Source organism: Berghia stephanieae, chromosome 2 (genome assembly GCF_034508935.2).
Source record: "Berghia stephanieae isolate SIO BIC M18660-M18661 chromosome 2, UCSD_Bste_1.3, whole genome shotgun sequence".
Taxonomy (NCBI): Eukaryota; Metazoa; Mollusca; class Gastropoda; order Nudibranchia; family Aeolidiidae; genus Berghia; species Berghia stephanieae.
The window spans coordinates 7,402,141-7,417,403 of NC_088361.1; the positions used below are offsets into that span (position 1 = coordinate 7,402,141).

The 15,263-nt window shown below is 35.1% G+C and overlaps 1 protein-coding gene across 1 annotated transcript in view; it reads left to right on the forward strand.

Moving 5' to 3' along the window:
* Positions 1 to 6,894, forward strand: part of LOC144964246 (uncharacterized) — an 18,219-nt gene extending 11,325 nt beyond the window's left edge. The window contains exon 4 of the mRNA XM_078898300.1: positions 4,155 to 6,894. Within this exon, the coding sequence (XP_078754426.1) occupies positions 4,155 to 6,549 (2,395 nt within the window). The 3' untranslated portion in view covers positions 6,550 to 6,894. The remainder of the gene's footprint in view (positions 1 to 4,154) is intronic.
* Positions 6,895 to 15,263: the final 8,369 nt, after the last annotated feature.

A 15,263-nucleotide genomic window follows, 5' to 3' on the forward strand; every position in this document is an offset into this window, starting at 1 on the left:
AATACAAATCATTACAACATACAGGCAATAGCTGAAAACTCAATCATAATAACAAATTTTCTTCATATTATTTTGAATTGCATGAGCATAATCAACAATTTTTAAAAATTAATTCAGATATTCTTTTGAATGATTGCTGTGAAAATGAAGGTGACAAAGTAAAATCAGTTATAACCAACACGCAATCAAACTATAAAGATGTAAAAAGAAGAGAATGGATATTATCACTTCAAGAGTCCCGCAAGTCTGAATCGATAACAAGACTTAATACATTCATTCCATCTGTAACTTTTCACTGCCAACAACTTTGTATATTGCCGATGCTGCAATTGACCAATGATTTTATCTGCCATTTTACATTTTATCAGCATTTATGTCTAAAACATTCAACATTTCTAATGCCGACTTACAGTATGAGACACTTCCAAGCCTGTTAAAACGCAGAGGGAAAATGATTTTGTTTTTTTCTTCAAAAATATTCAGAGATCATCAACTATTTGGCATAATATATATCTTGACAGCAGATTTATAGAACTAACCATTTAGATGACGCAGTCAAAACAAAAGACTGGCAGCACGGGGTAAAGCACATGCTCCTACCTTTACCGCTCACTTCCCATACAAAATTATTGAGAGAAAAAATAACCCTAAATTTAAATTTGTGGTTACTGTCTATCTATTTTTAGAATTCGGTAAAGTTAAATATTCAAAATTAATGCGCTTGTGGGGTAAACAAAAAGGAACTACTTGGACCCTGATTTTCAGAATGATTTAACCATTATAAACTAGTACAAAACTTTATTGTGCATATTTGTTTTCATTAACATTATCTACACGATAAACAACAATAAATTACCTATTTTTTGCGCAACTTTTTCCGGCTTCTAAAGTTCCTAACCACCAGCCTCGAACGCGAGACCAAACAATGCAAACCGACGTGCACAAACGCACGGTTTCAATTTGAGTGTTGAGTTTGTAATTTGTATCGATTGTAAAGATTTAGTTCAATGTTAACCTGTGATGGCTTTCCGGTCTTTAACTTTGGATGTCTTACTCGCATAATTTTAGATTGCCTTGAAGATGTGTTTTCATCTTTACGATTCACTCATTGCTCTTGCAGTGATTGATTCGGATACTTTTTGAGAGAACACATTTTAATGATAATAGATGGATAATGGATTTTTATTGGTTTCAGTTACAATCCAGAACGTGTGTCTATCATAAAAACAAACAAACATAGAACCCCCCCCCCCCCAGTAGTTGGAATGTCAACAAAAGTTTTTTTTTTAAACTCCCCATCTTTTGCAGTGCGTAGCGCCCACCACTTTCAACCTGCAAAAGTCTAATCTTTTCATATTATAATTTACGCTCACCATTTCCCGATAAAATTATGTTCCGAGTTTGAAACAAACTTTAGGTCTCTAGATACCTGCTGACGACTGGAAAAGGAACAAGGCAAGGGATCCCTGCCACCGTGTGTCGTTCGCGGAAGTTAAGGTTGTAGCCTCTTTTGCCACATAAGACTTTTTCTTGTTTTTGCTAAAAGAAGGGGGGGGGGGTGACAGAGAGAAAGGAAGAGATGAAAGAATGAGAGTTTTGGGTTGAGTTGATTTTTAAAAAAGGGAAAGTGTCTCACTCAACCCCTTGTCGCATCTTTGATAGTTGACAGTCTGCTGCTAAGCAATTTGTAAACAATAAATTGATTGGATGCGTATGTCATGCTCAAGGGTCAATTGCGGCATAGTTCGGGTCATTTGCATCTAATTATGAAAGGAATCTGGGTCATGTTTTAACAGCGGCATCTAACTGGTGAAGTAATCGAAATGATTATCAATAATCGGGGATGGGGAAAAAAGAGTGTTGTACATGCCACGGCGGCTTTCGTTGATCAAAATCAGTACTCCAAAATGTCACATAGCGACTTTCTTTGATAAAAAACAGTACTCCAAAATGTCACATAGCGGTTTTCTTTGATAAAAAACAGTACTCCAAAATGTCACATAGCGGTTTTCTTTGATAAAAAACAGTACTCCAAAATGTCACCCAGCGGCTTTCTTTGATAAAAAACAGTACTCCAAAATGTCACCCAGCGGCTTTCTTTGATAAAAAACAGTACTTCAAAATGTCACCTAGCGGCTTTCTTTGATCAAAAACAGTACTCCAAAATGTCACAAAGCGGCTTTTTTTTATCCAAAGCAGTGCTTCAAATATCATACCCCTTTCAAATTAGCAAAAATAATGAGTCGTATTGACAATGTCTAAGCCAAGAGTCATGAGAACTATTTTTCAGTGACTGACCAAATATATCCATCCAGTAACGATCTGGTAGAGGTGTCAACCAGTTAGCTGCCGTGTCCGAGAAATAAAAACAACAACTCGTATTTAAAATTTAACCAAAAAAAAACAACAACAAAAAACATACTCGTCAAATATCGATCGATTAAAATAACCTCATCTTGGCAAAAACTTTCAAACCTGAGATTTCCCGTAAAGCAGAGATATATTTTTTTAATGATCGGTTTGTACTATGCAATGTAATATAAGGTAAATATCTGAACACGTGCGTATGAAACAGTGAAAGACAAAGCAAGAAAAAAAATACAAGAAAAAATACATCCCAAAGCATTAGTCTGCCTCGACTGGGGATCGAACCTCAGACTTTCTGATTACCGATCAGACGGGCTACCATTACCCAGAGGTTCCTGATAGGACAATTTTCATTCCCATATTTTTCACAAGGGCACGCGTTTTACACCGGGAACCCTCGATTATATCACACACACACACACACAAAATAATTTAAAAATTGAGCTTTTATATAGCGCAATATCCGCTAAATGTGCTCAAAGCGCTTTACAAGGGGTCTTTGGTCAACAGCAACATTTAACATGTAGGACGGGACATGCCGCCTGTTAGGCAATATTACAATTTTTCTTACAAAGACAACGCTGTTAACGGCCAGGTACTCATTTTACACCTGAGTACGGTGAGATAATGTGAGTAAAGAGTCTTTTCCGAGGAGTCAACTATGCGCCGAGCGAGACTACACTAGACCACATAGCCGCAACAAATACATTGCACACGAGAGGACAAGGACGAAGACATTTGAGTTGATAGCTCCATTTTTATTTTTGAAAATATCAAATTGAGAAATTAGGTAGCGCGTACCGGTATGAGATAAAGATCTGAACATGTGTTTATGAAACGGTGACAGACACAGCAAGAAAGAAAAATACAAGAAAATAACCATCCCCAAAGATCAGTCTGCTTCGCTGGGGATCGAACCTCTTACCTCCTGATTACCGGTCAGACGTGCTACCACTACACCAAAGAGGTTCCCGATAGTTGGAACAATTTTAATTTATGTATTCTTCACAGGGCTACGCGTCCTCTTGTGTTCAATATGTCTTGTGTGATGCAAGCCAGGGTTCAAGACGTAAAACGCGTAGCCTTGTGAATGATATAGGAATATGTATATATATATATATATATAATATATATATATATATATATATATATATATATATAATATATATATATATATAAATATATATATATAAATATATATATATATATATATATATATATAGATATATATATATATATATATATATATATATATATATATATATATAATGATGACTTTCCCTAAAACAATTCATCTCATAATCATTACATAGTCAAACACGTTATTATAGCATGAAAATAAATTCTGTCAATCCTTGTACTTGAATTACAAATGATCTAAATATTACTATAACCTATTCGAAATAATAAATTAGTATACTTAAGTCACTTATTCAAGGGCAGAAATCTTGTTTGTTCGCTTGTTGTTGTTCGTTTTTGTTTTGACAGCAGGCGTTTGTTTTTGTTTTTGTTTTGTTTTTTGTTTTTTTAATATTGTTTTTTGTTTTGTTTATGTATTGTGAGCATTTGTTTTATTTTCGCTTTGCTTTATTTTTGTTTTGTTTTTGTTTTATTTTTAAATTGTTTATTTGTTTTGTTAGTATTTTGGGAGAAGGGGGTGAGAGGTTTTTAAAAATTATATTGCATAATTTTTAACAATGTTTATCAATCAAGAGAAGTTAGTAATGCTGTTTCACAGAAAAACGATTTTTAAAAATCTTTTAACGGAACACTTTCCTTTTTTTCAGACTAGACAACAATAATGAAATGGCCTACCAAGGTTGGAAAATAATTGATGAGGACATCGAAGCAGACTGTTGGAAAACGACGATGAAATTGGGGCACGGAAGTTTTGAAGTTTGGTATTATTTTACTCCAACAAAATGGGCACCTGCGGAAGATGATGAGCATTCAAAGATCTTGCCGTTACGTATAGAAATCAAAGGGGTAAAGCCTACTGGGACGAAGATTCATCACTACTATGAGTATCTCGATTTTGAAGGCAGTAAACGTCTACCGGCTGACGCATTTGATATGCCTAAGGGTGCAGTATGCGTATCGGGGAATCCAGAACCAGCTATCACACATATAATGACTTATAGCAGAGAAGTTGTGGACAGCCATGGCGATGTAAGCATTGCTGATGTCACATACAATAAACAATTAGGGTTGTTGAAAATTGCGGCCCCGGAAAGGAACGTTTTGTATGATTTCAACTCCGGTGTGAGGTTAGAATTGAAAAATGATACGTGCGTAGTTAGAGCAATTGACCCGGATCTTGATTCAAACAGTCAAAATGATGGAAATTACGTCAAAGATATAGGCCCGGTTGAATTTTGGCTTCTCAACACTACACACTATGCAGAGGATGGACACAGTAGAACTATTGGGGCCAACATATTTGACAACTATTTCGGACATAAAAAAAAACTCATTGTTTACTATGGTACAAAGAACTGGAACTTTATGAATGACGGTTATAATCCACCCCTTTCGATGGAGAGGGGCGATAATCATTACAATTTTTTTAACTTTCAGAATACTGCGCCGATATTGACATTTGTTGACGACTATTGTGATTATGGCGCTCAAGGGGATTTTATTGATTTGTGGTTTCAATCTGATTCCACAATAAGTAAAGAAGAATTGCTCTCGGTTAGAAGCGTAGGAATAATGTATAATGCTATCGCACATTTTTCTGAAGTGAGTGTATATCAAGTCAGTATATTTGAAGACGCTTTAGAATTTTATGAGGATTCAAGATCATTATATCTCGGTTTTGCATTGGATGGTCCACCATCCCCTCATAACCTTTATCGGCATAAAAAACACAAACAAGTGGCCGCGAACTATTTGAAGCAAAAGTCGAAAACGATGAAACAGGATGACTACGATGTCATAATTAAAAAAAGTGCAGAAATCTGTGAAAACACCACATCCAAAACTTCTTTTGTGTGTAGAAATTATGACCTGTGTAGGAATGATGACAATAGCTTTACGATGAAAATGTACTCTACATTGCCATCAGATGTGTCTACTGTAAGTAGTTCCACCTGTGATCATTTCTCAAGAAGTGTCAATGGCAAGCCACTGGCTTCTTTACACTCCGCAAAGTCAAAATTGAAAGACGCAATCAAAACAGGATCTCTCAGGTTCTCAATTCCTACTAAATGGGATAATGTAACGTTCATTGCAATTACTCCAGTAGGAGAAAGTATTGATCACCAGGGAGAACATGATTCAATCCTTGACTCTAAGTTCGCATTTGTGAATAAAAATTATTATATGACAGAGAAGGAGGTAATCAAAAACACAGATTTCACCGAATGTAGAAGGATGTGCTATAACAGGGGTTCTTATTGCAAAGCTTGGGGCCATTGTCATGATACTGAGCTATGTGTGCTGAGTACGGATTTCCCACAGAAAGGTAGACCTCCTTCCACCCAGAGATTTTGTTTTATTTACAAACGTCTTTATGTTACTGATTTCAAACTCACGACTGGTCTGACAATGCTGCCTAAGAGCCAAAACGTCTACAAAAATATTCAAGACGTTGAAGACTGTGCTAGAAAATGCGTTGAGAATAAAGAATACAAATGTGAGTCGTTTAATTATTGCAAAGACTCGAAAGAATGTTCGCTAAGTAAAACTCACGTTTATAGTATGACCGAAGACCGCGTGAGCAATGTTGCTCCAGCTTGCAAGCATTACTCAAATAACTACTTGTCAGACTTCAGGAGATCTGAACATACAGTTCTATCCACTGACGACAAACACAGCCTTGAGACTGTTATCGTCTCGTCTCCTGAACAATGTGCTTATATCTGCCGATCTGGAACTGCCGGAAAGGGTTGTGTTCAGTTTGATTATTGTTCCGATAAGAAAATGTGTCGCTTAGGAAGCTTCAAAACACAAGGGCATACTGGCTACATGGCAAGGATAAACTGCGACATTTACACCCTGAACGATGCAGAGAAGGTCATGGCGAGTGGTCGATTGACCGGCGAAAATAAGATTACTACTTACTCGGATGCGTCGTTTGGAGGGCTTGCTATTGCTATGGTTTTAATGGGGCTTGTTCTTGGGGCTGGGATTATCTATATTTTGCACCGACAAAGGTATCTGAACATGTTTGTTCGATAAAACGTGACATTTTTCATATTCAAAATAACAGTACCTATATCAGGTATCAACGAATATATTTGAGCAGGTTTATTTCATATTCAACACCAGATTCAATTGTAAATTATTTTTGCTTCTTGTAGTCATTCCTCAATTGTGTACATTTACAAATAAAACTTTTTCATGCCTTTGTACAATGAATTTATAATGTAGCATTTAATCAAAAAAAATATGAGCTGAACGCGAAAGACTATGATGCTAGATGGCACATAATTAGTGTGACTATTATGTTATTTGCCATTTATACAATTTTTCAATTAAATAAAGATATTTAGAGATCGCTGTACTGTGCAGCATTTTGTTTGACGATTGTGGATTCAACTCTTATTTATTTTAACTCAGATCCAGGAGCCATACTGATGAGAACCTACCAAAGTATGTATTCTGCCATTTCTATATTTGAGAATTTATGCACATGATCTGCTCCTGATCATTGACTCCAGCAAATATGTCTCAGGATAACCGTACCTTTCATTCCTCCAAACCAAAGGAAATTCTTAAACTTGTTATGCTTTTATAAAGTACGACCTTTAATTAGTTATTGCCCCTGAAAAGTCACAGAGTGAAGAAAAAACATAATTGTTTTTTTTTAATTAGAATTTTGTCACTACGCACATATCGAGAATAATACGCGATAAGAAAATGAGAATTACTTAGAATATATAATATATATTGTCATGGTCTCAAGTGAGTAAAGAGCTACTCGACTATGCATAAAGATATATGTAGAATGAGGCCCCAGAATTTACTAGTTACTATAAATGAAAAACAATTAACGATTTGTTTACAATGAAATAAAAATAATGATGAAATTTAATTAAAAGAGATAAACAGTGATCGTGGCAGTTACAAATAGAGATATGAATATTTTACGTAACTTATGATAATATGTCTGGTTCATAAGTTTACGTTTCCAGGCAGTTGATGGGCTTGGATGATCTATTCCTCTGATAACAGGATCGGACTCGTAAAATTCCACTTCCAGGCAATTGGTAAGAAGTTATTGTGTAGTCCTTTGACAGCGGGCTTGGGTTTGATCCTTGAAGATTATACAATCAAAGTTAAAAGCTCCGGCGTCTTAATGGTGTAGATATAATATCTACAAAGTCCCAAAAGATAAAAATCTTCCAGTATATATATATATAGGAATAGAGCGACTGGCCGTCCGGCATAGATTGTGGAGAGAAAGTGAGTGTCAAATGTTAGACCTATCAGCTTTTATAATAAGTGGCTACGTGACAGAATGTAGAACGAAAAGTATTCACTAATTAGAAATTAATTCGAGGGAAGGCTATAAAAGGAAAGACGATCTAATATTAGAAGGTAAAGTTTATCTAAGCCTACCGAAATATAACTGGAGTGAGATGAATTCAGTTCTTAATAAAATAAAATTTAATAAGATAATTGTGAACAACCTTTACTGTGACACCCCCCACCACGTTTAAAATATACTCTTTAACCATTATGGGAAAGATAGATTTTACAAACGGAAGTAAATTTACTATCATGATACTCTAGCATTAATCCATTGTTATGATTTGTGCTACAATTAAATTATTTATTAACTAGACATGGAAATGTTTATATTAACGTAGGTATATGAATGGGTGACAATAACAATGAAAGATTGTGATTACAAATCATTGTGATGAACAACATGATGGCAATGTGATTACAAATCATTGTGATAAACAATAGTGATGGCAATGAAGCATGATTTAAGTCGATGATATGAAGGTAATTTACTGAATGAAATGAATGAAAATGTAAATGGAATATTGACATTTCAATTATTAATCATAAATGAGTGAAAATTCATAACAATAATAGATAAAGAGAAGATTTCCCAAATCATGAATGGGTATGGTATATATATCCAAACAATACTCAATGTTACATTAAGTTGGGTCATCATGTTTACAAATAAAATTATCGAAATTGTGCGTTCTGATTTGGCATAGTTTGCGAGGTAACCAACGGTATGCATGGGAGGTTAAGTTATACCCTTCTCACGTGTTTATACTAATCGAGAAAGTAGGTCGGCGTGAATATTTTCACAGCCTGGTATGTGAGAGATACTGAAAGTGTAATTTTGCAAAAATAGACTCCACCTTAGTACTCTACTATTATTCATTTTGTTATTTCTTATGTACGTGAGTGGTTTATGGTCCGTTTCGACCACAAACTCTTTTAGCAGTAGATATCTGCTGAATGTCTTTAAAGCAAAGACGATGGCCCGTCCTTCACGCTCTATTACAGAGTATCGTGATTCTCTGTCCAATAATTTTCTGCTTGCATATAAGCAAGGCTTTAGAGTTCCCTCATGTTCCTGTAATAGTACACCTGCGATGCCCTTATCAGACGCGTCAGTTCTTACAACAAATTCTTTTGATATGTCGGGTAATTTAAGAATTGGTTCTGAACAGAGTAATGCCTTTAATTGGTTAAAGCTATTCTGACACACTTCTGTCCAAACAATTTTGTTCGGTGACCCATTCTTTGTCAGATTTGTTAGCGGTGTCGCGATGTGCGCGAAGTTGTAAATGTATTTCCTGTAAAAATTTAGGAGCCCAAGTACTTTGCGTACTTCTTTTTTTGTCTTAGGTGGTTGCAATTGTGCGATTTTTGTTTGTTTTTCTGTCTCGGGTGTCTGTGTCCCATGACCAACGGTATGATTGATCCTGCATTTGAAGCTTCGATATTAGTAAACATAGGTTGCGACACTGTGTCTCTATCAAAGTATTTTTTTAGCATGTTTGCATGGAATGTCTTTGTTGTGTTGTTAATTTTAATCTCGTAATTAACATTAGATTTTACTGCTGTTATTTTGAATGGTCCTTTCCATGTAGCTAAAAGTTTACTCGAGTCATCGGGTAAGAGTATTAGTACTTTGTCACCAATCTCAAATTTTCTTGACTTGCTTTTTCGATCGGAGTATTCCTTGTATTTCTCTGCTTTTTTAGTGACGGATTCCTGTGCTAGCTTACATGTATCCTCTATTCTGTCTTTCAGGTTTCTTACATATTCGTAAGCAAACATAATTTCGTTATTGTCCTCCTCATTCCCTTTACAAATGTCGCTACTATATTGATCGGGCCGCGAGGTGATCGTCCATACATCAACTCAAATGGGGAGTAGCCTGTAGATTCTTGGGGTAATTCTCTATATGCAAATAGGATTGCTGGTAAGTATCTGTCCCAATCATCTGGTTTTTCTGCTGACACTTTTCTTAACATATTCTTTAGAGTGCCATTAAATCTTTCACAAAGACCATTTGCTTGGGGGTGGTAGGGAGTTGTGAATGAGTGTTGGATTCCCATGAGTTTCATGGTTTCATGCATCATATGTGATGTAAATTGGGGTCCATTGTCCGACAGTATCTCATTTGGTATGCCTATTCTAGTAAAAATTGTCATCAATGCTTCAGCTATGTGATCCGATGTAGTTGATTTCAATGCTATCGCTTCTGGCCACCTGGTTGCGTAATCGACTAGTGTTAGTATGTGTGTATGGTTTCTATCTGATTTTGTTAAAGGGCCTATAATGTCAATTGCAACTTTTTGAAAAACTTTTTCAATAACTGGGTTGTCTCTAATGGCAATCTCGGTATTCTGCCTTTTGCGACTCTTCTTTGGCATGTGTCACACGATTTCACATATTCTCGGACGTCTTTAGTAATTCCAGGCCATGTGAAATTCTCGGATATTCTCTTCAATGTGGAAGAGCTCCCAAGATGTCCAGAAGTTATTGAATCGTGCGCTATTCCAAGGATTTTGTTTCTGTAAATACTCGGCGTGACCAGTTGTTTAGCTATTTTGTTTCTTTTCCTATGTAACCTGAACAGAATATCTTTTTCAATGATGTATTCAACTTTTGATTTCGTCCCTTTGTTTGCGGTATTGAAATATGATGTTAAAGTCGGGTCCTTTTTCTGTTCTTCAATGAACCTGTTCCTGTCAAATTGTTGTGGTTCTAGAGAAATAGTCATTGGCTTCTCTGTTGTCTTGGTCATCTTTCTTGTTTCTGCTAGACAAGCTGTTTCTTGGGTTAATGACCATTCTTTTACATCTGTTGGGTTGTCTTTAAGACCTTTTATATTGCCAACAATAACATCAGCGACGGGGTTGGGAAGTATACAGCATTCCACTATTCCTGTATAGTATGGGGTTTCTATGTACACATTAGCTGTTTCAAAGGTTTCGACTGTGCCACTGAATGTGATGCATTGTACCGTTTTTCCAGTTTTGTCTTCGTCATTGATCAAAGATGCTTTTATTCCTACTGTACTGCATCCTGTGTCTCTCAATATTTTGCAATCAGTTCCATTAGCTTTGCCTTCACAAAAAAATAGCGATCCTGACTTGTGAGTTTGTGTTAAAAGTGACATACCTTTCACGCAATACACATTTATATTTTCTCCTGACATTACTCGTGTCTGATTGTTTACACTTGTTTGGAGTGATGCATTTGCAGTTTCTTTTGGATATCCCACGATTTTGTAACATTTGTCTGCTGTGTGGCCTTTCATTCCACAATATTGACATTTAATTATAGGTTTGTTGGTTTTCTTATACTCAGTATTATTGTCAGTGCTATTTCTTGTTTTGTTTTGATAGGGTCGGCTATGGTCTCTATTGAACTGTTTGTTCCATTGTTTGTTACTATGATCATCTTGTTTCACGTGCGTGTTCCGAGTGATTGATCGGCTCGTTCTATTTGAGTACTGAACTTTAGGTGTACATGGACTCTGAGCAGCGGCAGCGTAGTATGGTTCCTTCAATGTTCTGCTAAGGGGTGTCAATGGATGTGCGCTGTTAAAATTTTCTGCGTAGATTTTTAATTTGTCCAAGTTTTCTGGCTTTCTCTCTTTAAAGAATGCGACTAAATCTGGGTTGCAAGCTTGATAGATTCGATTCTTCAGCGTGAGATAGTAAAGGCCTGCAAAGTCGTCTTGTTTTACGTTTGCCAACTCAAGCCACCGATTTAGAAATTGAGTAATTCGGTTCACGAATGTATTAAAGTCTTCTCCACTTTCCGGTTTTGCAGTGTGAAACCTTTCCTGGTAACCATCTTCCGTTAATCTAAATCTTTTTAGTAGAGCGTCTTTAATTTTTCCATAGTCATCTGCATCTTCAGTTGTTAAGGTATAGAAAACTTTTAGCGGTTCTCCAGATAAGCAGTTAATCAAGGCTGTGGCCATTTGCTTTCTGGCCAACGATAACCTTTAGCCTGAACTTCGAATCGGTGTAAGAAGGATTCTAGACAGTCTGAGCGTTCATCGTATGTTGGCATGCGTGGAAGTTTCACGAAAAATTCATCACTATTATTATGTTTTCTTTCATGACCGGTTTTTGTTTTTTCAATTTCCAGCATCATTTGGGTCCTTTTGGTTTCTTCTTCTGCTAAAGCTATTTGTCTTTTTAGTTCCCTTTCTTGGACTCTTTCTTCTCGTTCTTCTCTACGTATTCTTTCTTCGTGTTCTTTTTCTCTCTTACGAATTCTTTCTTCATTTTCTTCTCTACGAATTCTTTCTTCGTGTTCTTTTTCTTCTCTACGAATTCTTTCTTCATTTTCTTCTCTACGAATTCTTTCTTCATTTTCTTCTCTACGAATTCTTTCTTCTTTTTCTTCTTTTATTTTCTCTTCGCACCATGAAAATATTCTTTCCTGGGGTATTTCTAAGTCCTTTGCGAGACTTAAGTATCTTTATAATGCTTCCATTTTTGCAATAAATTAGTTACGATGTTTTATATATATATATTGACAGGATACTGTTACTGACTGTTTTATTTATTTACACTTACTGGAATGAACTGTTCTATTTTTAGAAATCTCTCTCTCTTATTTCAACTTATTATGTATGTTGAATTTGATGCCTTTTATCGTTATATCTTATAAAGCAATGTGTCAATACAATGCGGAGTTATTATGACTTGTGTCAATAACAATGTGTCAATCGCGTGTACTCTAAACTATGTTACTACGAAAAATGTATCACCAATGTGTGTGACTCGTCGTTAGTTTGTGTACAATTATTCGCAATGACGCTAATATACTAGAGTGTGATAACAATAATAGGATGCCAAAATAATCCCAAGTTATCTATTACTAAATATAACACGACGGCTAGTAGACTCCTTTTATTATTATTTAGTTTTTTAAAGACTCACTTTTCAGAACATAATATATAAGTGGTTTTCGGTAACAGTAGTATGCCAAAAATGTATTTAAAACAAATCACTATGCAAAACAAATCACGATGTCTATAGTTACTATGTGATGCCCAACTCATGTAAAAGAGAATAATGAAGGATATATTTACCAACTCAGTTCGTGGCTGGGACCTCTCTCTTGTTCAATGGTTGTTCAACAATTGTAATTAGGCATTGAAGAGTGTTTAACAGTGATGTCTGAAATACAAAACAATAAAATATCGTAAGATTTACAATAGTTACAAAATGTGTTCACAACACTGAGTGATTGGATGATAGGTGAATGATCGTTATGGAATGTAAACATATTGAAAACAATTCATGAATGAGGCAAACAACAAAATGAAATGAGTGATATAATTACAAAGTGGACAAGGAATGAATGAATGAATGAAAAACTGAGTGAATAAATGAATGAATGAATGGATAATGTATGAATGAAAGAATGAAGGAGGAATAAATGTATGAATGATTGGATAAATGAGTGAATAAACGAATGAATGAATGAATGAATAAATAAATGAATGAACAATGAATGAATGATTTATAAATGAATAAATGGATGAAGGAATGAATCAATAAAATGCTATTCAATTTGAATGAAAGAATGAATGGATAAATTGCTATTCCATTTAAATGAAGAAATGAAAAAGAAAAAAAAAATAATCCTGTAAATAGGGAGTTCAATTAAAATATGATCAAGTGGGGCAACTAAGAGTTTTACAATTTAAACTTAAAGTTAGATGAAATAGATATAAGTAACTAAATAAATTCAATTCTTTATATGTGTCCCCTCCAAAATGTCATGGTCTCAAGTGAGTAAAGAGCTACTCGACTATGCATAAAGATATATGTAGAATGAGGCCCCAGAATTTACTAGTTACTATAAATGAAAAACAATTAACGATTTGTTTACAATGAAATAAAAATAATGATGAAATTTAATTAAAAGAGATAAACAGTGATCGTGGCAGTTACAAATAGAGATATGAATATTTTACGTAACTTATGATAATATGTCAGGTTCATAAGTTTACGTTTCCAGGCAGTTGATGGGCTTGGATGATCTATTCCTCTGATAACAGGATCGGACTCGTAAAATTCCACTTCCAGGCAATTGGTAAGAAGTTATTGTGTAGTCCTTTGACAGCGGGCTTGGGTTTGATCCTTGAAGATTATACAATCAAAGTTAAAAGCTCCGGCGTCTTAATGGTGTAGATATAATATCTACAAAGTCCCAAAAGATAAAAATCTTCCAGTATATATATATAGGAATAGAGCGACTGGCCGTCCGGCATAGATTGTGGAGAGAAAGTGAGTGTCAAATGTTAGACCTATCAGCTTTTATAATAAGTGGCTACGTGACAGAATGTAGAACGAAAAGTATTCACTAATTAGAAATTAATTCGAGGGAAGGCTATAAAAGGAAAGACGATCTAATATTAGAAGGTAAAGTTTATCTAAGCCTACCGAAATATAACTGGAGTGAGATGAATTCAGTTCTTAATAAAATAAAATTTAATAAGATAATTGTGAACAACCTTTACTGTGACATATATATATATATATATATATATATATATATATATATATATATATATATATATATATATATATATATATATATATATAATAAGAATACAAAACAATAAGAATACAAAACTCAAGCAAGGAAGCAGAAAGACAGAAACCAAAATATGAACGAAACAAAATATCACACCGCATAAGACATGGGATATTCGAAATTAGAAATGAAGAGTTGGACAAAAATTTGATAATATTAGTAAATGCAACAACGATCAAGCAATGTTCAAAGCTGTAAGACTAATAAATCAAAGACCACCCAAAGATAGAGGACGAGTCGGGCAAATAATTATTAACCTCAATTACACTTCGAATGTTCTTTTTGAATTTTATAGAACACAATTTCATTACAACAAAACGCCAGCACACGTCATCTCATTTGAGGGGGATCTCCAACCACTAATTAAACCTATTACATCAAGAGAAGTGAGAAATGCTTTTAAAAGTCTAAATAACAACTGAGCACCGGGAGAGGATTGAGCTACTAAATATGGATCACCCTTATTAGATTAACACAAAGCGGACATTTTCAATCAGACGTTCGAATATCACCAGAACCTGGATATGAATAAAGGGGGGCTGATATCAATACAAATGCCAGGAAAACCAAAAGGACCTCCAAAGAATTTGAGACCAATTACGCTGCAGAACATTGCTCTCCCTGATCACACTGAATAGAATTAGACCGATTGTTGAAAAATATTTATCACATTTTCAAAGCGGATTCAGGACGGAGAGAAGTACTGCAAGTGTAGTTTGGGCCCACAAATGGCTTGCTGCCGAAACCCTGTCAGATAAAAATAGAAATAGTTATAACTGGAATAGACATGTCTGCCGCCTTCGATACCATCAATCGTCAAAGCTTGTTAAAGATTATGA